General features: G+C 39.3%; 2 protein-coding genes across 10 annotated transcripts in view; one reads left to right on the forward strand and one right to left on the reverse strand.

The window, feature by feature from the left end:
* The window catches only part of LOC122554220 (uncharacterized), a 57,109-nt gene extending 37,377 nt beyond the window's left edge, over positions 1-19,732 (forward strand). For 4 of the 5 annotated variants that reach the window (XM_043698886.2, XM_087990497.1, XM_043698888.2 and 1 more), the window contains exons 2-5: positions 1,783-4,246; positions 4,366-4,428; positions 9,312-9,407; positions 9,499-19,732. In XM_043698886.2, the coding sequence (XP_043554821.2) occupies positions 1,783-4,246; positions 4,366-4,428; positions 9,312-9,388 (2,604 nt within the window). In that variant the 3' untranslated portion in view covers positions 9,389-9,407; positions 9,499-19,732. The remainder of the gene's footprint in view (positions 1-1,782; positions 4,247-4,365; positions 4,429-9,311; positions 9,408-9,498) is intronic. The other variant, XM_043698887.2, reaches the window with a different exon arrangement.
* A 153-nt stretch (positions 19,733-19,885) lies between these two features.
* frrs1b (ferric-chelate reductase 1b) overlaps positions 19,886-27,848 on the reverse strand; it is a 57,924-nt gene continuing 49,961 nt past the window's right edge. For all 5 annotated transcript variants that reach the window (XM_087990500.1, XM_043698891.2, XM_087990499.1 and 2 more), the window contains 5 exons: positions 24,947-25,044; positions 24,272-24,330; positions 22,292-22,435; positions 20,998-21,059; positions 19,886-20,839 (listed from right to left, as the gene is read on the reverse strand). In XM_087990500.1, coding sequence (XP_087846626.1) covers positions 20,747-20,839; positions 20,998-21,059; positions 22,292-22,435; positions 24,272-24,330; positions 24,947-25,044 — 456 coding nt within the window. In that variant the 3' untranslated portion in view covers positions 19,886-20,746. The remainder of the gene's footprint in view (positions 20,840-20,997; positions 21,060-22,291; positions 22,436-24,271; positions 24,331-24,946; positions 25,045-27,848) is intronic.

The following is a 27,848-nucleotide window of genomic DNA, read 5'->3' on the forward strand; positions in this document are numbered from 1 at the left end:
TTATAGTGATTTGTACCTGCCGCTTCCGGTTGGCAGTTCCAGCTGTCCGCTGCAATGGCCGGTATATTGGGTCCAGGTCGATGTGCTTATTGATTGAACCTGTGGATGAGTGCCATGCCTCTAGGAATTCCCTGGCTGTTCTCTGTTTGGCTTATCTTATAATAGTAGTGTTGTCCCAGTCGAACTCATGTTGCTTGTCATTAAAGTACAGCTCAAGGAACAAGTCCAGCTGCCATTCACAAAGCAGATTTTGGACTAATTTTAGATTGAAGAGAATTAATGTACTTCCGTCTTGATTTTGGTATTGTTATTTTATGCGGACCATGTAACAAAATGCTCACCATAAAATAAATATTGTTTGTTTTCATTATTCATGTTATTGTAGTGATAAAAATGGACTATCAATTTTTGACTACTATTGTCAGATTTATTTGATACTGGGACTTTTCATGGACTAATAAGAGTTTAATAAGAGGGAAAGCACTGTACTTGACTGGTTTAGATGAGATCAGGATTCCATCAATGTGTAAGACTTAGTTTGAACAAAAATTAACATGACATGAAAATGATTGAAACCAGTCACTCTGATCTGTAACTCCTGTTTGATTTTCGTCTTTGTGAAAGTTTCATACATTGGGTGAAAGTACCCTGAAGATTATCCAGTTGGGGGGAAAACAATGAAGTCAAACACAAGAATATACAAAGGAACTGTATTGCGGACAACAGCATTTGAGGTAGAGCAGGGAGGTAGAATGATTAATTTGTAACAGCAGATTCCTGTTTATCAGTCAGCCTCTTGAAAAACAGTGGCTAGTGATAAAGCAGATTGGTGAAATGGCTAATTACCAAGATATCTTCAAATGTCACTGTTAATGAGAATGCAAGTCATCACATAAAGAAGTGTAGTTTCAGGTTAAACCAAAAACGACAAGGATTCTAAGGACTTTCTAAAATGCACAATTTTGATTTCCTTCTGTCCAACATGCATTCCCCTTTATAAACTTTGTACTTGAGTTTGTACTTGAGTCTGTGCGCGTGAGTTTGATCTCCAATTTCTTTTCCGTAGGTTTCTTCACTCAAGAAAACCTTGTATTTTGCTTCCTTTTTGATTCGAGCATGTGATTATAGATGTCAAAAATACCTTAAAGTTTTTTCATGCAGCCAACCAAAGTGGTTAAAAAGCAGGGATTCAATTCTCTCCTCATCTCATTGCAACACTTATTAAAACTCATAAAGTAAGAAGTGGTGTTACATTTTAAAATCTACAGATCTATTCAATAGGTGCCCTGGTATCCTGTCTCCTTGGCACTGCTATCACCAATAATTTGTAAACCCTGCAAGTTCCTTATTAGGGTTAACAGTCCAAACATTTTGTCAAAATATGATGGATATTCTGTAGTACTAAAAAAGGATTGCATTTTGTATATAATGCTTTTCATGACTTTGGGACATTCCAAAGCACTTTATGGTATATGAGGTATGTTAGGAGTGTGGTTCCTGTTCCAGCCAATGAAATGCCCATGGCAAAATGCAACAATCGGCAATGAAACACTTTACAAGACTATCTGCTTTAACTGGTTGAAAGATAAAAGTTACCCAGGAAACCAGAAGAAATCCTATTCTGCTGCTTCTTTTGTCAGATTGAAAGGGGCCCCGGCTTTTAACACCTCAACCAAAAGACAGAAATTTCAGAAATGAAATTTTTTTTTGTTCTTTCTTGAACTGTGACCTAACTATCTGGAAAACATTTTAATAATTTTCATGTATGTTTATCTTTTGTAGCCAAGTGTCTTCCTGGCCAAGTGGAAAAAGAATGATAAGGAACTGAAAGGAAATGTTAATATGGGAGATACTTGTGCACCAGCTGTAACCATGGAAATCAGTGAGAACATTTTGGAACCTAAAACTACTTGTGTGTCCAACTCCATCGTTATGGAAACAGAAAATGGCACGTTTCATCAAAGAAACATTACCATGACTGATGAAAGTGAACATGCTGAGTTAACTGACCAACAGCAAACCTTGAATCCTTGCATAGTAACAGAACCTACTACATTAATGGGCGTAAAAGAAGCCAGTGATGGAAATCAGAATGACAATGCATCTGGCATAGAACTTCCTTTCCAAATGGATAATTTAGATCATATGGTGCAAATGCCTTTAGTGTTTGAAAGCATGTCTTCATCCTACGAAATGCCTGAAGCGATTTATGCCATTATTCACAAAGACCACTTCAAAGATTCTCCAACTGATGTCCTGGGTACAGTGACTGTTCAATCATCGGAAGAGGATTTGGAGGTGCCATGCCAAGGCATTGCAAACGACGCTTTCACACTGACCACAGCTGCAACAGTTGTAGATGAGTTCAACCAAGAAGAAACAGTGAGCACCTTCCAAATTACCAATCAAACTGAAAATGAAACAGCCACTTCTGCAGTTACTGGAACAAAGGGATATTCAGTAACCAATGATAATGAAAGAATACAAGAAACCATTCCAGATGTTGGCCAAAATGAAGAAAATGTTGAACCCTTCTCAGCGATGGATCAAGACTTGAATGGTCAGTCAGCCACTCATTTAAATGGACCTACAATATTTTATTCGATCAGTAATGGTAATGAAGCATCAAACAAAAGTATGACTTATCAGAAAGAGTCAGAATCTTTGCTAAATGATACTCCTGTGCAATATGTGGAAGAATTGGATTCTGCCCATACAGAGAAATTCAAATCCATGAATAAAAATTCAAATGACTTCATTTATGAAAGTCAGTCTAATGGGAGTGCACCTTCCCTAAGTGAGAAACTTGTGTTCGAAGAAATGGAAACAGAGAACAGGTCACTGAGAAGTGATACTAACCAGAATGATGAAGTGAAAATTAAGCCCAACAATACCAAATCCCAAACTGCTGAACAGAACCAAGTACAAAACAGCCAGACTGAAGCATCAGGCAATGAAAATGTGGACACAGAACATATGGATTTTGCCACTGCCCGCAGACAGTGGTTGCTGTTGGAAGAGATTAGCAAAATGCAAGACCATCGGGCACCAGCCAAATCACAGAAAACCAAAAATTTAATTAAGCATATTTTTAGGGATAACACAGATGGTCCTTCCATGATGGAACTTTTAAATAAAGTGACAACTCATCCAGCTTCTTTCTCTGAAGGTAAAGTACGAAGTAGCACATCAGAAGCAACTAAAGTGAATGAAATGGAATCCTGGAGAGATTTGACAAATCGACATAACAAAGTGCGCATTGCTGCATTACAGGGGAATAAGGGTGCAGTGGAGAATTTAGGGCAGAACCTGTTCTTGCACATAGCAGATTTTAGTGCTTGTTCAGAAGATAGTGATTCTGGTTTGGATGACTCAGTGTCTAGATCTGAAAGTGACAATTTAACTGACACCATATTTCAGAATGAAGCTTCAAGCTCTGTGTCCGCTACAAATGGAAAACCTGAAACACCAATCGAAAGAGAGATCCGTCTAGGAGTGAAACGTGAAGAGAGTCTAAGGAAGGCCAGGGGCATTAAGAAGCACCCTGGCTCTGAAGAGTATGTTGAAATCAAAACCAGGCCTCTTATTTTTCAGCCAGTTCCTTCCCCTTTGGCCAAAGCTAAAATTAATCAATTTGCTGAGATGCAGATGCAGCGTGAAATTTTACTTGAGCGCCAACGGGAGGAGGATCTTGTCCAGCAAGGAAAAGTAAAGGGAACATATGACCACAGTCTGATTCCAGAGATTGAGGAGAGAAGAAAATTCTTTGAACAACATTATCCTTTCCCACTACCGTTAAACAGCAAAATGTTTAACCTCCATATTAATACTCCTGCACCTTCTACAACGAAAAGGTGTTCTTTCAATAATGGAATGAATTGTGATAATGTTAAATTGGAAAATGGTTTATTAAATTCTTCCAAGGAAGAAAAGACAAGAGTTACTGATGAAGTACTGAAGTTTAAATATCCAACTGCCGAAAGTTCCAACATTGTGATACTGGAAACTTCAGATGTGGTCCTGCGCCATTCCGCAAACTTTTCACTGTCATCGATCTCATCTCCACAGTCAGAGGAGATATTGCAGAAGAACCCCTTCTTCAAGCTCCGCTCAAATGGATCTGAATCTATTCTGAGTCAGGAGATTAGAGAAGTCCTGCAGAGAGAGGAAGAGCTACGTAAACAAAGATGTTTTCTTCATGGAATGGAACATTCATCTTCAGCCTTTGCTGGTAATTTGGCACCAGGTAAAATTGATCAATTATTCACTTAATTTACATCCAAATTATCATATTTATGGTACAGAAAAGATTTGATTGCCTGAGAAGTTTCAAACATTAACCATCATGACTTGCCTTTTATTTAGTGTTACAGAGACTGAAGTCAAGTTGCATGGACCCCAAAATTGCTCAGGTCACAGCTACAGTGGGTATGCTGGTGTCTTATAATATTTTTCAATATAGATATCACCAATTGTTTCTGGGATCATTGAGGAGACACTTCATTAGTGTGGACCAGATGCTTACAAACACCACTTTGACTTGTCACTGCCAGCCATTTGCCCATATGATAGGAGACCCTTACCTTTAGGGTGAGGAGTTGAGGTATTTGGAGTCTGCCAATGTCCAGGTAGTTGTTCAAAGTCAGAAGTCACACCCCACACCAGGTTATAGTCCAACAGGTTTATTTGAAATCACAAGCTTTCAGAGCGCCGCTCCTTCGTCAGGCACAGTGCTCCGAAAGTTTGTGATTTTAAATAAACCTGTTGGACTATAACCTGGTGTGGTGTGACTTCTGACTTTGTCCATCCCAGTCCAACGCCGGCACCTCTACATCACAGATAGTTGTTGTATAGGTATCCCTGGGGCTGATTGTAAGGAGATCAAGTCAAGCTTCATTTACAAAGAGATCAGTAAGAATATAGACTGATGAATGAGGAAGTCTTTCAAATAAATGGAGTAGTTCCACGTGAAATAAGCATGGGCAAATGGAATAAAAGGGTATGCTGAAAGGATTGATTGAACAGGAATAACAGAAGGTTCAGGTGGAACCTAACTGACAGCACTGGCTACTTCTTAGTCTGAATGATCTGTCCCTTTGATGGTGTGGATATTTGCAAAATAGCCAAAAGACCACTTGCCACTAGGTTTGGTTAGTTGATGCAAACCAAATGAGGCCTTCTGCTTCCTTAGATTAATAAGATGCTGAGTGCCTGGAAGAATAGTGTGATAAAAGCAGCATACTGTGGATACTGGAAATCTGAAGCAAACACAGAATGCTGCGGAAACTGAGCACGCCCAGCAGCATCTGTGAAGAGAGAAAGAGAGTTAACATTTTGAGTCCAGTAGGACTGTTCTTTGGAAGTGAAAGATGTTGGCTTTTTTTAATTATAATTGTTTGACAGAGATCGAGGAGAGATGAATGGTGTACAGATCTGGTGAAAAAGACAGAAAAGTTGTTAGTAGTGGTGAAAGAGAAAAAGAGAGTGTAAATTAAGGTGTGAAAGAGAGAGAATGGGTCCTGTCTATTGAAATCAAAGTATAACATAGAGGTACCAGTGTTGGACTGGGGTGGGCAAAGTCAGAAGTCACACAGCGCCAGGTGCACTTCATCTGATGTAGGGGAAGCACACCAAAAGTTTGTGATTTCAAGTAAATCTGCTGGACTATAACCTGGTATCGTGTGACTTCTGGATTAGTGGTGCTGGAAGAGCACAACAGTTCAGGCAGCATCCAAGGAGCAGCAAAATCGACGTTTTGGGCAAAAGCCCTTCATCAGGAATAAAGGCAGTGAGCCTGAAGCGTGGAGAGATAAGCTAGAGGAGGGTGGGGATGGGAAGAAAGTATCAGAGAGTACAATGGGTGAGTGGGGGAGGGGATGAAGGTGATAGGTCAGGGAGGAGAGGGTGGAGTGGATAGGTGGAAAAGGAGATAGGCAGGTAGGATTGCAAGAGGCCCAGGGCAGAAATGTTAGCAGGAGAGCAAGGACCTTGGGATGTTTGGGTCCTAATTCACCTGCAATTACAAGCTTGCCCTTGTATTAACACTGAGCCTGGTTAGGGGGCGGTTTTTAGCCAAATGTTGCTGGGAAGGAAAATCCTCATTATCTTGAGACTAGATAAGGACAGTGTATTTTACGTGTTGTAATACAGCTAAGGAAGGCCACATACATTATTTTTCTCTGCCTGCAGTTCCATTGTTGCCAATTGAGAAGTCAAGTCTTTAAACTGTCTGCAGTTGACCCTCATGGTTCCTACAAAGATTCAGTAACAAAGATCATTTGCTGCAGATTGTCTCCTATCAAACCATGTCTTTGAAAGTTGTGCCCATAAATAACTTTGATCAAGTTTGAACTATTAGAAATATAAAATATTTCCAAAATGCTCATTGGACTTCCAAAAAATTGAAAGGCAGATTCTCTCAGCCAGAAACATAATAGCATGATATTGTTATAGGCAAAGTAAATTGCATTCAGAAGTGAAGATGTAACTTTTGTAATTGTTTTGCAATAGGGGAATTGGTCATATTTCTAAATATGTAGTGAAGAGCTTCATTCTAAGGACAATAGCCAAGTTTGCTTGTACTTCTTTTTTATATAGTAATATTATAGCAAGTGCAAGAAGTAGAAATTCTCATAAATGAACAAATATGTTACAATAGGATGTAATATTTTGCAATGAATGTGCAGGAAGAATTTCTGTTTTGAATTTTATGATTTTCTGTAATAAATGCTGACCAGTGATGCCCACATCCCACAAGTGAATAAATAGAAGAAACAACTTTGTAACAGTGCAAGTACAGATAACTCCCAAAGTACAACTAAGTAGCCAATCAAGTCTTACCTGCAAAGATTTTGCTGAAGTTCTAATTAATGAACCAGTGCAACCTTTGACTGGCTATATCAGTTTAACTCAGCAGTAGCATTTTTAGACACAATTTGCAGTTCATTCATGGTAGTGCTCGCAAACCTTTCATACTAATAATGAAATATTAGTGAAATGCAGAATAGGTCTGTCAGCATCAGTATGGAAAAGACACATGATTGTATTTGGGAGTGTCGTTTTAGAAATATTCATTGAATAGAATTATACAACACAGAAGGATGTCACTAAGTACATTATACAAGTTCTTCATTAGAACCATCCAATTAACCCCATTCTCCTCATTTCCCCACAGCCACGTAAGTTGTTCCTGTATAACTATTTTCCTATTTCTCTTTTGAAAGTTATTATTGAAGCTCCCTCCACATCATTTTAAGACAGTACATTGCACATTACCTCAATTCACTGTTCGCAGAAAAGGCTTCTCACATTACTTCTGGTTCTTTTGCTAAACACCTTAAATCCGAGAAATTCTTTGTGTAGGAATCAGTCAACGTAATGTTCCTTGAACAGCTTTTAATGAAATTAAAACCCTTCTTAAGGAGAACAAAATTGTACACAGTGGTGAAATGCAGCATACAAACAGATATAGGAATAATTCCTTACTTTTATATTTGAGTCCCATTTGCAATAAAGGCCAAATTTGCATTTACCTTCCTAATCAGAGATTAGACCTGCACACTAACTTTTTGTGATTCTAGTATAGTCAGTTCAGCTATAGCGTGCATTTCTCCAGCAGAAATTGGCTGTAATGCGATTGAAGAAGTTAGACCATTATTTGTAGAACGTGAACTTTCCTTACCTGTATTATCCAAATGCGATTCTGGCCCTATTAGTTTAAATGGTGCTGCTGTTATGCAATTTTCTTATATCACAGGATTGCATGGGAACAGAACTATTATGTTATGTCAGAACAAACTGTACCAGGTTACCCCATATTCCTCAATGTAGAGTTATGCAGTCTCTCTTCATTTAATAATATATTGTTCTTTTATTCCTCCTGCCAAAGTAGACAAGTTCATACTTACTCACATACTACTACTGCCAATGTTTTGCCCACTGGTTTAATCTACTTTCCCATCTATTTTTAATATGAGTAATTTATTTACCCTGCTATTGGTGCATCCATCAAAGCACTTAATACAAATGAGGCCATAACACTTATCACTGTGAAACTCTACCAGTTACAACTTACCAACCTGGAAATGCCACATTTATTGTTATGAAGATAGAGTTAGCTAAATAGACCAGGCTAGAAGTTAAAAAGATGAGGCAGTATATATGCACGGAAAGATATTAAGAAGATATTTCATAACTCTCAAAAGGTATATTCTATTGTGAAAGAAAGCCTCTATGAACAACAAACCATCTTTGACGAAGTGAGGAGGTCACAAATGGTATATAAATTGAATGAAAGAAAAGGTGTACAATGAGGGAAGGCCAGAGTACTGCAAAAAAAAATTGAACCCCTTCCAAACATGATCTTAAAAAAAGAGAAGAAAGTACAATTCTACAAGTATGCAAGATAGTTGTGTAGCTAAAGTGAATATTAGTCTCTTGGAGGAATAAGATTGGTGAATTGGAAAAGAGGAAATGGTGGAAACTTTGAATAAATACTAGTATCTGTCCTCCTAGTGGAAGGAAATGCATCCCAGTGAAAGTTGAAATTCAAGAGGGAAAAGGGATGAAAGAACTTAAACAGTCACGAGAGATAAAAATACAAGGAAATCTAGTAGGTTGAAAGACTTTGGACCCAGGAACCAAGAAATTGTTTACAGAGATAGTAGATACATTGGTTTGAATCTTCTAAATTTCCTTAGATATTGGAAATGGCCTAGCAGATTTGAAAACTGCAAATGCCACATCACTATTTAACAAATGCACAGGATGGGGAGGGATGTGGAAGACACAGAAAAAAGGTAAATATGGGACAGTTAGTTTAATATCTGTCATTGGGAAAATGCTGGAATACATTATTAAGGATGTAGTATCAGGACATTTAGGAAATCATAATTAACCAATATTGAGAAAAGGGGAAATCATGTTCATCAAATTTATCAGGTTATTTGAGGATGTGTAAAGCAAAATTGATAAAGGGGAACTAGGAGCTGTATTCAAGGTGTCAACATCTATTTTGTCAATAACACTGTTCAGAAGGTGCATGGAGTTTGCTCAGTCAGTTCTGGCCAAAAATAGCAATTAGAGTTCCTTATATATTATGGTATCCTGATTTGGATATTAACAGGTCAGACAGCTTAAAATAAGCTTTGGCAATAGTAAGCCATTGAAAAAGTGACTGTGGACATTTGAATGTGATGCTATATCTACACGGGAGCCCTTTTAGAGAAGCGCCCCTCTTACTTTGATAAGTTAAATTTGATCTCCTATGCTGGCACTGTGCAATGTCATATTGTCTCTTCTTCTACTTTAAGGGCTACTTTACAGAACACCAATATTGAGTGCAGCACAAGCCATTCCTGCTACAGTTGAGCTACCGCTAGCGAGTTAATTGGAATCCAACGAACCAGGCAAGCAGAACTTGCAGAATCTTGCATTAGTTGTAATTGGTTAAAAACGGGGCATCCATGGATATGCTAACAGTATGTCATTTATCTGCAGGACATAAAGGAAAGAAAATCATGTCACAGGATTGCCATGACTCTGTGCTGGGAGACTGCGTATATGTGCTAGCAACTACAGACAGGAATAGCACTCCTAGATGAACAGAATGAATTAAATTGCATACTGCAGCAAATAAGCTACCCTAAAGATTGTTGAACTAAGTTCATATGCAAAGGTCACTGTTCTGCACTTCCATATATTTTGAGCTATTACATAATTAATAGATTTTTTTCAATCATTTAAAATATTCTTTCACTTCTCTTAAATGATGAACGTTATACAATTGTTCATGCCCTATTTGCATACTGCTCTTATTTTCCCCCAATGGTTTGAAATTTAGCTTACACAAGTAAGCTTGTGATTTCAATGAAATGAGTTGTCCCTGTAACTGGTCTAAGGTTTCAATTCATAAACTTCCTAACAAAAGGATAAACATCTGACACTAATTGTTCTATAAAGTTTTTATTTGTTAAAGTGTTTGTAAGAAGACATTAATATGGAATTTAAATATACAAGGATATTGGTTTCTGTAACTGCACCTAATGCACTTCAGAATAAGATGTGTAATAATGTTTTAGAAAAAGTTTCTTGCAAAAGATGTTTCATTTTCCCTATTACTGCAAAAGCCAAGTATTTGCAAATCCCTGCCAAACAGGGCAGGGACCAAGCAGAGAGGACATGTTGCCAACCCAGTATTGCAAAAGATGCAGTAAAACTCTTCACTACATGTGAGCCGAACGTAAAAATAAAATAAAAATGCTGCAAGTACTCTAATTTAAAAGCAAAGTTGCTGAAATATTTGACTTCAGAGCAAGAGCAGGAAACGATATTGATATAATCATCAGTGCTCTGGAAAGAAACCTGAGGGAAGGAACCCAAGTTCAGGTGGAACAAAGAGTATTTTACATGTTCAGTGAAAAGTCAGTCGTACTTAGGTATAACATTTCCTGTATAGTGTATAACTCATTCAATATGATAACATAGCCAGCACATATCCTCTTCCCTGTTTTCACCCTGATTTGCTCTACAACAGCCTCCAACCTGATGAAGGGTTTTTGCCCGAAACGTCAATTTTCCTATTTCTTGGATGCTGCCTGACCTGCTGTGCTTTTCCAGCGCCACTCTAATCTTGACAACAGTATCCAATGTCCTTTTCCCTTCCCTTTTCACAGCAGCTTCCTACACAAGCACAGCAGATGCAATACCTTTCACTTGTACCTCCATTTAGTATGCTGGATACACTGCTCATTATACAGTGCACTCCAACATTAGAGAAAGAAAATGCACAATCAAATGGTAACTTTGCAATTTCCCATGAAAATCACATGTAATGCTAACCTGCTGGTTCCCTTTGATTTTAATTCTCTGCTCCACTCCCACTGTGTCCTCTATCTCCTAAACTCTTCCAATGAAGTTTAAAAAATTGAATTTCATCTTTCAGTTAATCATTTTACAACCTTCTAGATTCCATGTTGAGTTCAAAAACAAGATCATAAGTGTTGCCACCCTTTTTTTCAAAAGATAGCTCTTGGTGATCATCGCCGAAGCGCAACCCACCCACACCCCTACATCTACCCCTTACCTAACACTACTGGCAATTTAGCATGACCAATTCACCTGACCTACACATCTTTGGACTGTGGGAGGAAACCGGAGCACCCGGAGGAAACCCACGCAGACACGGGGAGAATGTGCAAACTCCACACAGTCAGTCGCCTGAGGCGGTAATTGAACCCGGGTATCTGGCGCTGTGAGGCAGCAGTGCTAACCACTGTGCCACCGTGCCGCCCACAAACAGCAGGCTGTTTAGTCCCGGATGATGTTGAGCCTCTTGAATGTTGTTGGAGCTGCATTCATCCAAACAAGTGGGGAATATTCCATCACACTCCTGACTTGTACCTTGCAGATGGTGGACAGGTTTTAGGAAGATCGGAGGTGAATTACACTCTGCAGGATTCCTAGCCTTTAACATTCTCTTGTAGCCACAGTAATTATATGACTGGAAAATGATAACCCCAGGATGTTAATAGCAGGGGAATTCAGTGATGGTAACTGGAAAATGATAACCCCATGAGATGTCAAAAAGTGACGATTATATTCTCTCTTGTTGGAGATGGTCATTGCTTGGCACTTGTATGACATGAATGTTACTTGCTACTTGTCAGCTCAAGTGGATATTGTCCAGACCTCATTGCATTTTGGACATGTGCTATTTCAATGTCTGAAGAACTGTGAATTGTGCTGAACATCATGCAATCATTCGTGAACATCCTCACTTCTGACCTACTGGAGTGCAAGTTATTAACAAAGCAGCTGAAGACAGTCACCACGCTGATGAACTCATGCAGAGATGTCCTGGAGCTGACATGACTCACCTTTAACAACTACAAACATATTTCTTTGTGTCAGATATGAATCCAATAAGCAGAGAGTTTTCCCCCGATTCTTGTTGTCTTTCATACTGCTAACGGTATTTGTTGTCACATTCAGTCAAATGTGGCTTTGATGTCAAGGTCGATCAATTTTACCTCACCTTTGGAATTCAGCTGTCTTGTTCATGATTAAACCATGGTTGTAATGAGGCCAAGGGTTGAATGGTCCTGGTGGAAACCAAACTGAATATCAAGGAGCAAATTCTTGCTAAGCAAGTGCTGCTTGATGACCCTTTCCAATACTTTACTGACTGAGGATAGACTAATCGGATGGTAAATGGCCAAGTTTATTTGTTCTGGTTTGGTGTACAGATCATACCTAGACAATTTTCTACATTGCCATGTAGATGCCAGTGTTTAGCTAAAATAAAGCAGCTTGACTAAGGGCACAGCAAGTTTTGGAACAGAACTGATCAATACTGTTGCTAGAATGTCATCAGGGCCTTTGTATCATTCTGTGCCTTTGCCATTTCATGTGGAGCGAATCAAATTGGCTGAAAACTGGCATCTCTGAAGGAGGCTGTGATGGTTCATCGTCTCATTGCTTCAGGCGGAAGATTGTTGCAAATGCTTTAGACTTAAATTTTGCCCTAATGTATGGGCTCCCCTATCATTGAGGATGGGGACATTTATGTAGCTGCCTCCCCCATGATTTATTTTATTTTCCTCCACCATTCACAACTGGATGCAGCAGGACAGCGGAGTTTAGTCTCTCTGTCGGTGATAGAATTGCTTAGCCCTGTCTCTCACTTGTAATCAAAGCTGTTTGGTGTGCAATTAGTTCTGTGTTATAGCTTCACCAGGTTGACAAATCACTTTTAGGTAGTCTGATGCAGCAGGCATGCTGTTCTGCACTCTCCGTTCAACCAGGATTGATCTACTGGCTTGATGTAATGTTGGAATGGGGGATGTACTGAATCATAATATTGCAGATATTGTTTGAATAGATTTCTGCTATTGCTGATGGTCTACAGTGCATCATGGATACCAGTCTTGAGTTGCTAGATCTGTTTGAAGTCTGTACCACTTAACACGTTAATCGTGGCACACAATCTGAAGGAGTCATGATTTGGAGATGCCGGTGTTGGACTGGGGTGTACAAAGTTAAAAATCACACAACACCAGGTTATAGTCCAGCAGGTTTAATTGGAAGCACACTAGCTTTCGGAGCGACACTCCTTCATCAGGTGATAGTGGAGGGCTCGATCGTAACACAGAATTTATAGCAAAAATTTACAGTGTGATGTAACTGAAATTATACATTGAAAAATTGATTGTTAAGTCTTTCATCTGTTAGAATACAGTGATAGTTTCACTTCTTTCATGTATAAATCACAAAACCTTTTTTTTAAAGTTGCATTCTCGGGTTAGCTGTTAACAATGGTGATAGCTAGACAATATGTTGAAGGTGTTGGCCCCCTGTGTTCTCTGTCTATGACCTGATGTTTAGATTGATTCTAATCTAAAAAGTGAGATAACAGAGTTTTACATAAATTCATGCAATTTTTGAGCTTAGAGTTCGACATGAATGCATGCAGCTTTTGAGCAAAGTACAATGTAACTTTACAAGTACAAAATCACCCCACAAAATATATGTGTGCATGTGGGTCTTTGTCTGTGTGTGTGTGTCTGTCTGGGGTGGAGGTTGTGAGTGTGAGAAAGTGTGTGTGTGTGTGTGTGTGTGTGTGTGTAGTGAGTGCAGAGTGTCTTAAGTCTGTGAGGGGTGCATGTGTGAGTGTGGGGAGTGTGTGTGTCTATAAGGGTGTGTGTGGGTGTCTGTGTGCGCGTCTGTGTATACCTGTGTCCGTGTGTATGTGAGAATGTATGTGTGTAGGAACATCTGTGTGTGTGTGTGTAGTGCAATGGTGATCACCTGTAATGTGACATGAACCCAAGATCCCGGCTGAGGCCCTCCCTATAGCAGCAATATCCTTCAGTACTCAACGAGCTGGTCAGTAGTGGTGCTGCTGGCCTCTATTGGTGATGGACATTGAATACACAGAATACATTCTGCATCCTTGCCATCCTTACTCCTTCCTCCAAATGCATTCAACATGGAGAAGGGGCAGGAGCTTTCCTTGCCCATAATGGATCTGGTGCCAAGAAACTTCATGGGGTCAGGAATCAATTTTGATGATCCCCATGACAATTCCCTGCTGACTATATACTGTCATGCTGCCACCTCTGCTAGATGCCAGTGGGACAAGATCAGGGTTTGGGCTGGTGTTGTCTCAGATACAGTGTGTATGGTAGATTCTGAGAGTATGATTATGTCAGGTTATTCCGAGATAAGACTGTGAAACAGCTCTTGCAATTTTGATACTAGCCGCAGAGTTTGGTAAGAAAAACTTTGTGGCGTTGAAAGGACAGATTTTTGCCATTGTAGCTTCTATGCCTAGTCGACGCCAAGTCATCTGTCCAGTTTTTTTTGTATTTCTTGAGACTTATTGGTGGTTTGAATGGCATTCTAGGCTATTTCAGAAGGCAGTTAAGAGTCAACGACATTGCTGTATGTCTAGTCATATGTAGGCCGAACCAAGTTAGGAAGTTTGCCTTCTATAAAGAGCTTTAGTGAACCCGATGTGTTTTTAAGATCATGTTTTCAAGGTCATCTTTAAATTCCAGATTTTTCATTGATTTCAAATCCCATAATCTGCCATGGTGAGATTCAAAGCTAGCTCCCCAGAACATTAGCTGCATCTCTAGTCACCAAGTGACAAAACCACTGCACCCATCCCTTTTCCCAATATAGTTTATATAGTATCGCCTGAGAGTATAGTCTAACTAAATGCATGGGGACCATTCTAACATAATGAGAGTTCCTTTTCCTCTGCGTGAATCTTGAAAGTATTGTAATTCAAAAGGCAATTCTTATAGCCCATATCTTTGTCCTTTGCAAAAATAAAATTTGTATGATAAAACACCAAAATAACATGTTTAACTCTTCTGTATGCCAGCACTCAATAGCGCAAGAGTGCTTTAACAGAAGTAACTTTGCACAGTATCGCTTTTGTCAAAATATCTAGAAAAGATAAATTAATGCATTCTGGTTCAAAAGCAAATTTCTGTTCTTCAAATCCAACATTTGACATTAGCATTACTGCTAGTGCTGGTGGGGAGATGAAGAGTTCTTATTTGATAATAATAAATGTCGTTACGCTGATAAAATGAGTGCTGATAAAGAGAAAGGAGTTCTGATTTGAACATGTGCTAATAAAGGAGAACCTAAGTTGAAGACACATCTTACCAATTGTTTTCTTCAATTATTCTACATGCCAAGAAACAATTTCTCAAATTAAGCACATAAGTAGCAAAGAATGAAACAGCCCTTCATCAAAATAATGCAAAACTCCTGTATAAGGTCTCTCATATCTTGGTGGTTGGCTAACACAGATCTTTTTATATTAATTCTCTTCCGGGATATGGGTATTGCTGGCTGGGTTAGCATTTATTGCCGATCTCTAGTTGACTTTGAGAAGGAGATACTGAGCTACTTTCTTGAACTGCTGTAGACTATTTAGAGTAAGTACACCCAAATGCCCTTTGGGAGGGAGATCCAAGATTTTGACCCAGCAACACCGAAGGAATTCCATATACTTGGATGGTAATGTGGAGGCAGTAGTGTTCCCATGTATCTGCTGTCCTTTTCCTTCTTGATGCTAATGCTCCTGGTTTGCATGTGCTGTCGAAGGAGCCTTGGTGAATTTCTGCAGTACATCTTATAGACAGTATTTACTATTATGACAGAGCATCAGTGATAGAGGGAATCAATACTGTGGATATGGTGCCAATCAAGCAGGCTGCTTTGTCCTGGATAATGTCACATTTCCTGAGTGTTTTTGGACTTGCACTTATAGAATCCCTACACTGTGGAAGCAGGCCATTCAAAAACCTTGAGTCAACACTGACTCTCCAAAGAGCATCTCACCCCCATTCCCCATCCTTGTAACCCTGTATTTCCCATGGTTGATTCACCTAGCCTGCTCATCCCTGGACAATATGGGAAATTTAGCATGGCCAAACCATTTAACCCTCACATCTTTGGACAGTGGGACAAAACCAGAGGAAACACACACAGAAGGGGGGAGAATGTGCAAACTCTACACAGAGAGTCATTCAAGGTTGGAATCGAACTTGGGTGCCTGGCGCTGTGAGGCAGCAGTGCTAACAACTGAGCCACCATGCTGCCCCTCATCCACATAAGTGGGGAGTAATCCACTACACTCCTGACCTATGCCTTGTAGATGGTGGACAGTGTTTGGGGAGTCAGGAGGTGAATTACTTGCTGCAAGATTCCTAGCTTCTGACCTGTTCTTGTAGCCACAATCCAGTTCAGTTTCTGGTCAATGGTAACCCCAGAATGTTGATAGTGGGCAATTAGTGATATTGAGGCCATTGAATATCAAGGGGTGATGGTTAGATTCTCTCTTGTTGGAGGTCATTGTGTTGCATTTGTTCAGTATGAATGTTACTTACCACAGGGCAGTCCAAGCCTGGATATTGTCCAGGTCATGTTGCATTTGGGTATGGACCACTTCAGTACCTGAGGAGCCATGAATGATTGCGAACATTGAGCTAACTTGAGCAAATGTCCCCGTTTCTGATCTCATGATGGTGGGAAGTTTATTATGAAGCAACTGAAGTTAGTTCAGCCTAGGACACTACCCTGAGGGACTTGTGCAGAGAAATCCTGGAGCTGAGATGCCTGACCTCCAACCACCACAACCCCATATTCTTTTGTGCTAGGTATGACTCCAACCAACAGAGTTTTACATCTGATTCCCATTGACTCCAGTTTTAGCTTCTTGATGCCACACTCAGTCAAATACAGCTGTGATGTTAAGGGCAGTGACTCTCAGCTCTCCTCTGGAATTCAGCTCTTTTATCTGTTTGTTCCAAGGATTGAGTAAGGTCGGGAGCTGAGTGGCCCTGACAGAACGCAAACTGAGTGTCACTGAGCAGGTTATTACTCCTTGAAGGTTGCTTGATAGTACTTTTTACACCTTGAAGGCACTTGTTAACACCTTCCATCACCTTTACTGATGATCAAAAGTAGGCTCAAGAAACAGTAAATGCCTGGGTTGGATTTATCCTGCTTTTTATGCACAGTACATAATTTTCTGTACAGTCAGGTTATAGCCAATGTTATAGCTGTACTGGAAGAGCTTGACTAGAAGCATAGCAGTTTCGAGAGCACAGGTCTTCAGTACTATTGTTGATATGTTGTCAGGGCCCATAGCCTTAGCAATATCCAGTGCTTTGAACTATTTCTTAATATCATATAAAGTGAATCTAATTGAGTGAAGTCTGCCATCTATGATGCTGGGGACCGCTAGAGTTGGCTGAGATATATCATATATTCAGCACTTCTGGCTGAAATGTGTTTTGAATACTTCAGCCTTATTATTTGTACAGATGTGCTGTTCTTCCCCATTTTTAAGGAAGGAAATGTTTGTGGAGCTTCCTCCTCCAGTGAGTTGTCTAATTGTCCATCACCATTCACAAATGGATGTTGCAGGACTGCAGAGCTTAGAGGTAATCTTTTGGTTCTTTTGGTACTTCACACCAGCCTCAATGGTGAAAGACACCGGCAGCATATCAGAACTTCAAGAGAGTCAGAGGGTAGAGGGGAGTGCAGTGGAGAAGGTGCTGGTTAAGCTGAAAGGTCTGAGGTGAATAAATTACCCAGACCAGATGGACTACACGCCAGAGTTCTGAAGGAGATAGCTGGTGAGATTGTGGAGGCATTGGTGGTGATCTTTCAGGCATCACTGAAGTCAGGGAAGGTCCCAGAGGACTGGCAAATGGCTAAGAGCAGGGTGGGGAAAGGCAAAAGACTGGAAACTATAGGCCAGTTATGCTGATCTCAGTCATTGGTAAGACTGTGATTGTGGAGCTGCTAACTGGTGGTATTCCGCAGGGGTCAGTATTAGGACCACAACTATTCTCGTTATACATTAACAATCTGGGAAGAAGGAACTGGAGGCATTGTTACAAAGTTACAGATAACACAAAGACACTCTACCCTGCCCATAGGATGATGGGGATGGGGGCACCTGTGTCATCCCTTATGTCCAGTTACAAGGTATTAGTGGCTAGTACCTTGTAAGAATCATTCACTCTCCTTCCCTCCAGAGGTCCAAGCAGGCTGTCCAGCCAGGCATCTCCCTGCCCTGGCCCTGAACTCATGCTATCTTCAAAACTGAGGCTAGGTGGTAAATTACCATCAAGTAGCGAACAAATTGCCAGAATTGAGACAAGGCAAACAAGCTTCTCTGCAGCCCCCATCTGAAAATCCTATGTCGGGAATCTGTAAAACTCTACTTGTGCTTGAGAGAGTGGTGTATGTAGGAAATTTACACTTGGGAAGTCACTAAGCATGAGCAATGAATAGCTGAATGCTGCTATCGTGGCTGAATATACTAACACTTAAAAGGGGTTTGCAGAATCTCTCCACAATCCAGGAATCCGTGCCCCGGCAGATCAAAGGCATGTTGGAGACCCCACTCTGAAGGAGTGGCAGTGGCATTGTTGGCCATCAACCTGCCCTGCTCTTTCTCAGGTAGACTGTGTTTCTGCTCCCCTTACAGTCACTTCTCCAGGGCCTTTCCGGTTGTCCTTTCAATCAGCACAGTATGCAGCTGCTCCTGTAAAGATCATGCATTGACAAAGTAGCCCTTCAATGATCAGAGGCGGTCTGAGGATGTCCTGCAATACCATTTGCAGCCTCTTCACTGAATGTCAGCAACCTTTTAAATATACTGTAGCCACTGCGTGCAATACTGCATGCAAATCAGCAAGTGCGAAATCAAGAGTGCCACAGGGGATGCTAGCATCTTGGTAAAACCACAGGCATGCTCTGCCTGCTCAAGTCTCTTCACATCCACTGTGAAAGTCACCCCTGGTGTGCAACAGTAGATGACAAACTGTAAGTTACTGAAAATGTTCCCTGCTCTAGTTTGGGAGACCAATGCAAAGACCACTGTCACTTTCATAGCCACTGACAATGTTGGCCTCGCTCTGGGTTTGCAGTCCTTATAAGGCCTGGCAGAGTTCAGTGAACAGTTTTGAAGTGAAGACATTGCACGCACCCTACTTGGCACAGATTGAACAACTTGGGGTAATATGACCTGCAGGGAGCCCCTCTCCCTCCTTGAGCAGTCTCTGTTCTTTCGCCCTGATAAGCTAAGGTGTTACAAACTACAGAGACTATAGCTGGGAGCAAACGAGTCAAATCGATCTGCGTCAAACTCTTGAAATGAGAATAAAGGACCTTCAATATGTGACACATCACTCCCCAATTTGTAATTAACAGTACAAACTACCAGAAAACTATTGGTAGCTTTTACCCCTATATATAGTACTGGTGAGGGATTCTATCATCTGTTGACCATGTTCAACTGGGTGAGATTAGGAGATGGTGTTATCTGGAATGCTGAGATTGGAAGTCTGCACTACTGGCTACTGCCTCCAGCACAAGCTCCCAGTGTGCATGATAGCAGTGGATCGAGATGTACAGAAAGTCCTTACCATTTGCAGGCGAATGTTTCATGAAAATCCAATGGATGGTGGAAGAACAACAAATAGGAATTTATTTCCCATAAGAATTAATGAATGATTTTCGGCAACAAACTGAAATAGCAATATGAGTAAGAAACAACTGAACAAATACTAAAAATTATTTCCACTGAAAACAACTAATAAGGGCAATGATTAGATCAAGCATAGCACTATTGCCATATTGGACCCACAGAAGCACTGGCCATTATACTTTATGGACTTGCACAGCAAAATATTACTCTTGAACTAAAGCAAAATATTGCTCGAAATCTGAAATAAAAACAAAACAACCAGAAAATACTCAATGTGAGTCAGCACCAGTGGAATCAAGTCGTCTCAACCAGAAATATGAACTCTCTTTCTTGACAGAGTCAGTACTCTCAGAATTTGAGTTAAAGCACACAAATTTCAACTTTAATTAGCTTTTACTTCTGAAATTATTTACAGTTCCAACCAATAGCATTTCCTTGAAATGCAATATTTTTGAATCAAAATAAAACGCACAACAGAATTGCTATAACTCATGAGCAAATAGCAGTAAACCACTTTGTTTAGAAATTTATCACAGTATGAATGTAATTAATTATTATTTGCACATTAATATTCACTGAAGCTAGCCATGAATTTATCTGATCAAATAATAAGATAACTCAATTAGAGTATTAAATCTGCAATTTAATGGAGAAAGGTTCACAGAAAAATACAACATAGGAACAGGCCCTTTAGCCCACCAAGCCTGTGCTGACACATTTTATGAAAATGTATGAAAATGCATGAAAATGGGACATTTGTTAATTTAAGAACATAGTTTATTGAGGTAATTTAATAGTTTTCATTTTATTAACACCACTTTCCATTTATACATTCACTCAGAAATATGTTTATAGACTACATTATAACAAAATCTGTTTTATTAAAAGTAGATAAAATAATCTAACCACAAAGGTAATCCATCTTTTAAAACACTAAAACTACTATTTAAAAGCAGATGAGTGCTGCTTGCTATTTTCGCAAGATGATTGCCTTTCTAGTCCATTGACTTGTTGAACTGTTAGTCTCAATGCAATTTACTTTTGTGCTATTGTAGAGTGACAGTAAATGAGAACAATAAGGATTTTGCATTCTGTTGCGGATTATGAAGCATTTGAATTTTCTGAGGAATCTTTAATTCAATGCACAACAAGATGTTCAGTCAAGAGCAGATATATATAGCTTCAAAGTCATGATTGATAGAGATAGCATCAATGTCACCATCAGACGAGACTAATTGCAACCAGCAATATTGTCAGAAAGGTCAGGTTTCCACAGATGTAGAGTGTTAATACCATAATTTTAAATCTGTGACCCTGGAATTGTAGAATTGAAAAGTGAATGTAAGTTGAGTTTATATTTCTGCTGTATTTCTGTATTTACAATTGACATGAAAATAATTGACATCTTTATTTACTTCTGATGTTGTCAGTAAAATAAAACCCTTTAAAAAAAAATGAGTAAAATCGTATACCTGTGGGTCAATCAATTCACTTGAATCCATAATTTGCATTTTATCCTCTTTCCTTTTCTGCGCTATAAAAGGTTGGAATCAAAATTGTTATTTGGTGCAATTGAGAAATATTTTTAAATTAAAATTATGAATGGATATACTAAACATTCAGTCGTGTGGCACAAAAGATTTCATGCCCTTACCCAAAGTGAGATAATACAATTAAACCACAGTTACCACAGTAATGAACTGTTGCTGGTAAATGATAACATAATAAGAAAATGTTCCTCTTGAGCTTTCCTCAGTACAATGTTTATTCTGCTGCAAATGAGTTATGAGAATTAACACTTCATTATATTCTTTGTCCAAATTCTCATTATGTACATCTGATATATGAAGCCTTCTGTGAAGCTTTATATAGGAGCACTGAAAATCAAATTTGCTTTGGGATGGGGATGAAACCAAGCATTGCAGGGAAGTTACTGTAAGTTTGCGGTAAGTGTTATATTTATTGTTCAGTTTTGATCTAAGCAAGCTGAAAACCTTCCATTAACACAAAATATCACCACTAAACAATGTTTTCAGATAGGTATGTCCCACCTGGAAAATTTGGAAGGATAAATTTTTGTTCAGTTTGGAGTGAAACATTTCAGAAGCAACTTTATTTGGTATATAAGATAGTAAATGGTGAAGCTACAATGTGGGACCAAATGTATGATAAAGAGAGAAAGCAGCCTGCTTTAAACAGAGTATAGTGATTCCACAATCAACCCATCAGAACAAGACTCTGCTATATCCAGTCATGAATGGTGTTGACTATTAATCTGTACATCACCACCTTCTCAAGATAATCAGAGATGGTCAACAAATACTGGTCTTTCCATAAACCTTACAATTTATGGGAAAACAAGGGATAAATAGTGACAGGAGAAAGTGAGAACTGCAGATGCTGGAGCTCCGAGTTGAGAGTGTAATGTTGGAAAACACAGCAGGTCCGGCAGCATCCGAAGAGCAATAGTTACAGTAGAGTAATGGTTACTGTTCAAAACAATGAAGTGTATCTTAAGGATAGATGCCAGGAATTACTTCATGCAGATAGTGATCAACACATCTTTAGTTTTATCCATTTGTGATGAGCCTTTAGCATTGGCCATTTGACAAGATTCCAAATTTTTCCAATTATTCAATGGTTGTCAATATTCTTCAACGCTGCTTTAAAAATTTCGGCATTTTCAATCACAGCTATCTCCCTCTTCTTCATAGGAAATTAAGGAACCATAGAAAGGAGTTGTAACAAATAGAAAGAATTACTGACCTTTACAAGCAATTATGTAATTATGTGCCTCTAAAATCAGTTCAGTTACAACGTGCCAAACTATGAATCCAACCATGATTAATGTATCCCAGGGGTTATAGAGGTCCAAGGCTGGCAAATCCATTCCAAGAAAGATTGATGCAACTGTGCAAAGTTGAAATAATGAACTGATTTAGTATTTCTATTCAGCAATTCAAATGGACAGACCTTTTACGAATACAAGGGATTGAAAAAGAGTACTTCTCACAACTCGAATCATATTCTACAAACAAAATCACAGATGTTTGAGAGAGAAAACTGGACAAAATAATGAAGAATCTACACAGGATGGAAGTACTCCCTTTTTGGAAATAACCTCAAGAACTATAGGACACAGGTTTAAAATAGTTGTCAAAGCATCAAAATAAACCTGAGAAAAGTATTTGTATAAAAGTTATTCTTCCAGTGACCTAGCGCAGACTTAATGAATCTAATGATATCTCTCTCTCTCTCTCTCTCTCTCTCTGTAACCTTTCTATAATTCTATAAGTCACAAAATATGAGGTAATCTAATTTGATCGAATTTGGCATAACTCAGCCACCATATTGATACATCGGTAAAACGTATCTGATGTTCAAGAAAAAATGGTTATCACCAAAGAAATAACATTCATGCATCATGATTGCTGTAATTATTTGATCCATAATTGACAGAATAGTGCTTTGCTACACCATTCCCTTTAAGATTAAGCTATATTTTTGCCAAAGAAACTCAAAATGCTTATTCTTGAACATTTGCCTTCTTAAAACTATGCCTGAGTACCTCTCAATGTTGCTTTCTTTATCATTATCATTCATCCTTGAAGAGTTTAGATAAAGATAAACCTTTTGCAATATTTCCAATAAAAGGATGCAATATAATCTGAATGATAAACAATGATTTAAATTTTTTCACAAAGAGGATGGTGCATGTATGGAATGTGTTGCAAGAGGAATTGATGAGACAGATAGAATTATAACATTTAAAATACTATTGGACAGGTACATAAATAAGAGAAAGTGAGGACTGCAGATGCTGGAGTACCAGAGTTGAAAAATGTAGTGCTGGAAAAACACAGCAGGCCAAGCAGCATCCGAGGAGCAGGAGAATCGACGTTTCGGGCATAAGCCCTTCTTCATAAATAGGAAAGGTTTAGAAGGATATGGTCCAAATGCAAGTAAACATGATTGGTTCAGTTTAGGATAGCATAGATGAGTTGGACCAAAGGATCTGTTTCCTTGCTGTATGACTCTTATGACTCTAAGTGACATAACAAAGCCTTACTTTCTATATGCAATAAGTAGCCAGATGTGGAATGTGGAATTTGATGTGGCAACAGTAGCCTTTGTAAAGTCTTGAAGGAGAAAAACATTACAGCCAAAAGAGAAATGAGCAGAAGAGTGAGACAAATTAATTTGCTGCTCTGTGCAAATGTAGAGAGCCAAATGGCAGCCTCCTCTCCTGCACTATTCTATAATTCACCTAATCACACTTGCATGGCCTGACAATCAAGATATTGGGTGGGAAATTTGTTCTTGACAAGATCCCTCAAATCTGGTTGAAAGAGACACTAATGAAAATTACTGCTATTTTCATAGAATGAAATAGAATTTTCATAAAATTTTGCACCTCCTTTGAATATTCCCTGATGGAAGAATGCAGAAGGAAATTTACCAACTCCCAACCACCAGGTTCTGTCATTCTTTGATAGAAAAATGCAATATCTATTCCATGCATCTTCTGTAAACCAAGTTGAGATGGTGGTTTTACAAATACTTGGTGAAATACATATTCAACTTCTGTAATTAGTGTGCACTTTTATCTACTTACATAAAGTAAATTCCTCTAAAATATAATATTCCATTTTACAAATATATTTTCTTTACATGATTAGGTAAAAAACAATGCTGTGTTAAATTCTACTCAACATACACTTGCTTATAGTAAACGCATAAACTTACCTGCTATTGTTCTGGCAAAGGTGCCTGTTGCCCAATGTACCCAATTGAAAATATACCGTCTGCAGATGGTTTAAAAAAATGTTAGAAATGTTAGGTTGTGGTTCACACCAAATATTTCTCTCTAATCATCAAATATGTAACATATAGTTGTTTCCTGATATGGAACCTGTATATTGCTGAAAAAAGATACATTTTATCAAAGCTTTACATCTTGCAAATTGCAATAAATACCAATGGAAAGTGGTATCTGATTGGTAGAGGCGTTATGTGTATAGTGCACCCATTAATGATGACTGACAGTTAACTGCCAAGTTTTGTTTAGATTTTTAACTAGGCTCTGACTCTGGTTGATGAAGGTATTGCCCTGAGAAATGAAGCATTGAATAGCTATCACCTATCCTATGGTATAAGAAAGAGATGTACATGTTCTTTTCATTTGTATTGAACAGGGCCTTATTCACTCATATATTTATATCTCCCAGTACACCAAGTGTGCCATAGTGCAAGCCTGACTTACAAACCTAATTTGGCTATTAGTGTAATTCATTGCACACTCAGGATTGAGTAATTAATAATGTTCAGGATACTGTGGTGCAAGTCTTCAACAACTCTCAAATATTCAAACATAACATAATAGGAAAACATTACATCAAAAATGAATATTGTTAGATCTACCTTGGTGCTTGTGGATTTGGTCTGAAGAAAGCCATAATCAGTTGAAGAATTACCAATATAAGAATCATACAGCCAAAGTATGGATGGGCACCTGCACACTAAGAGCACAGACATTAATGTATTGATAAAGCATCTTAGAAACATTACTCATTTCTACAGAACTTCCTTCTGAATGTAACTAGAGTTAAAAAACAGAAAGTCATGGAAAAACTCCATTGATCAGACCACAGTTGTAGAGAGAGAAATGGAGTTAAAATTTCAGAGTGGGATGACCTTTCATTGGAACTGGGGTAAACTTAGATATGTAACAGGATTCGAGTAAGCAACGGGTGGGACAAAGGAAGATTTATGGCAAGGTGGAAAACAGAAGAGGGTAAATTAACAGGAGAGGGTAAATAACAGAAGTTTTACTCTTACAGCGCCAAAGGGAATGGTGATGGAATATTAAAAATCAAAGAGACTATAGATGTACTGAGAGGTCTGCTGCTGACTGAAAGCTAAACTAAAGATAGTCAAACTGTCAAAGGAATTAAATATGAAATCAGAGTTTACAGTCTAAAATGATGAACCTAGAATACCTATTTAAATGCTAGGAACTGTTCCTCAAGCTTGTGTCGACCTTCATGGGATTACTGCAGCAGGCCAAGGATAGCATTAGTGCAAGGTAGAGAACTAAGTGACTGGCCACTAGAAATTCATGGTCATTCTGGTGGACTGAACAGAAAAGCTCTGAAATCTTGTCTCCTAACCCACTGTTACAGACCACACTGTGAACAACAAGTACTATATTCTTAGTTGAAAGAAACACATGCAAATTACTGCTTCACCTGGAAGAAGTACTTGCATGGTTGAACAGAGGAAGTGAAAAGACCATAAGCCATTGGAGCAGAAATTAAGCCATTCAGCCCATTGAGTGTGCTCCACCATTCAATCATGGTTGATAATTTTCTTAACCCCATTCTCCCACTTTCTCCCCATAACCTTTGAACCCCTCAACAAAAAAGAAATCTACCTCCGACTTAAATATACTCAATGACCTGGCGTCCACAGCATCTGTGGCAGTGAATTCAAAAGATTCACCACTCTCTGGCTGAAGACGTTTCTCCTGTTCTCAATTCTAAAACGTCTTTCCTTTACTCTAAGGTTGTGCCCTCAGGTCCTAGTCTCTCCTACCAGTGGAAACATCTTCTCAACATTCACTCTGTCCAGGTATTCTGTAAGTTTCAATTAGATCATACCCCCCCCCCCCCAATCTTTCTAAACTCCATTGATTATAGACCCAGAGTCCTCAAACATTCTTCATATGTTAAGCTTTTCATTTCTGGGACCATTCTTGTGAACCTTCTCTGAACCTGCTCCAGGGCCCATACATCTTTCATGAGATACATCTGCTATGCTTGCAGAGAAAGTGCTGTGGGAGTGGAATGGGATGTTGGGGTTGATTGAAGAATGGGGACCAGGTTATCATGGAGGTGAAAAGAGGGAAAGATCTGCTTTGTGATTGCATCCCATTGGAGGTGGCATAAATTAATTATTCATTGAGCTGGTGGGATGGACAAGGGGAACCTGTCATGTTAATGGATAGTGAAGAAGGTGTTTGGGATACTTTCCTTTATTGGTCAGAGTATTGAGTACAGGAGTTAAGAGGTCCTGTTGTGGCTGTACAGGACATTGGTTAGGCCACTGTTGGAATATTGTGTGCTATTCTGGTTTCCTTCCTATCGGAAAGATGTTGGGAAACTTGAAAGGGTTCAGAAAAGATTTACAAGATTGTTGCCAGGATTGGAGGATTTGAGCTATAGGGAGAGGCTGAATAGGCTAGGGCTGTTTTCCTGGAGCTTTGGAGGCTGAGGGGTGACCTTTTAGAGGTTTATAAAATCATGAGGGGCATGGATAGGATAAATAGACAAAGTATTTTCCCTGGGGTGGGGGAGTCCAGAACTAGAGGGCATAGGTTTAGGGTGAGAGGGGAAAGATATAAAAGAGACCTAAGGGGAAAATTCTTCACACAGAGGGTGGTACGTGTATGGAATGAGCTGCCAGAGGAAGTGGTGAAGGCTAGTACAATTGCAGCATTTAAAAGGCATCTGGATGGGTATATGAATAGGAAGGGTTTGGAGGGATATGGGCTGGGTGCTGGCAGGTGGGACTAGATTGGGTTGTGATGTCTGGTCAGCATGAACGAGTTGGACCGAAGGGTCTGTTTCCATGCTGTACATCTCTATGACTCTATGTTTCTCAGAAGGAGGTGAAAGGCCAAAACTGCCAATCATCCAGACATGATTAAAGGCCAGACATCTTTTAAGGGCTGTTGAAAAGCTAAGCTCCAGGGAAAACATTGCTTGATTGACAGCTCTAGCTTTCTGATCTCTGTGTGAATGAACACCATCAAGTTCTCAAAGTTTCTGCTTTTGGAGGATTGATTAGCTCGTTCTTGTTTAGGGAAGTGGTAAATCATGAAATTATGACATTTTTAAAGCTTTTCTTTAAACAAATCCCATTGCCCCAAAAGGACACAAAAACATATTGGTTCCATATAGAGTGTGTAGTGTTTGATTGAGCAAGAGAGTGCCATATATTGACACAGAGGGTATGAGGGGTCATGGGGAGTTGAGTGGATAGTGGCAACGAATGGTGTGGATGATGCATAGGGAGCATATGTAGGATGAGGTCATGTGAAGGGAGAGAGTTAATGGATCTTAATGTTTCCATTATAATTCGAACAAAGTCCCAAAGCACCAAAGTGGGCCTTTCAAACAGACCACCTCAGCATCCCAGCAGCCCCTTGTGGCTGTCTATTAACCAGTAGGGGTAGCACGGTGGCTCAGTCGTTAGCACTGCTGCTGCCTCACAGTGCCAGGGACCCAGGTTCAATTCCAACCTCAGGCAACTGTCTATGCCG

The sequence above is a fragment of the Chiloscyllium plagiosum genome, unplaced genomic scaffold, assembly GCF_037043375.1.
Source record: "Chiloscyllium plagiosum isolate Xiang-an unplaced genomic scaffold, Cpla_swu_hap1 HiC_scaffold_9, whole genome shotgun sequence".
NCBI classification, from domain to species: domain Eukaryota; kingdom Metazoa; phylum Chordata; class Chondrichthyes; order Orectolobiformes; family Hemiscylliidae; genus Chiloscyllium; species Chiloscyllium plagiosum.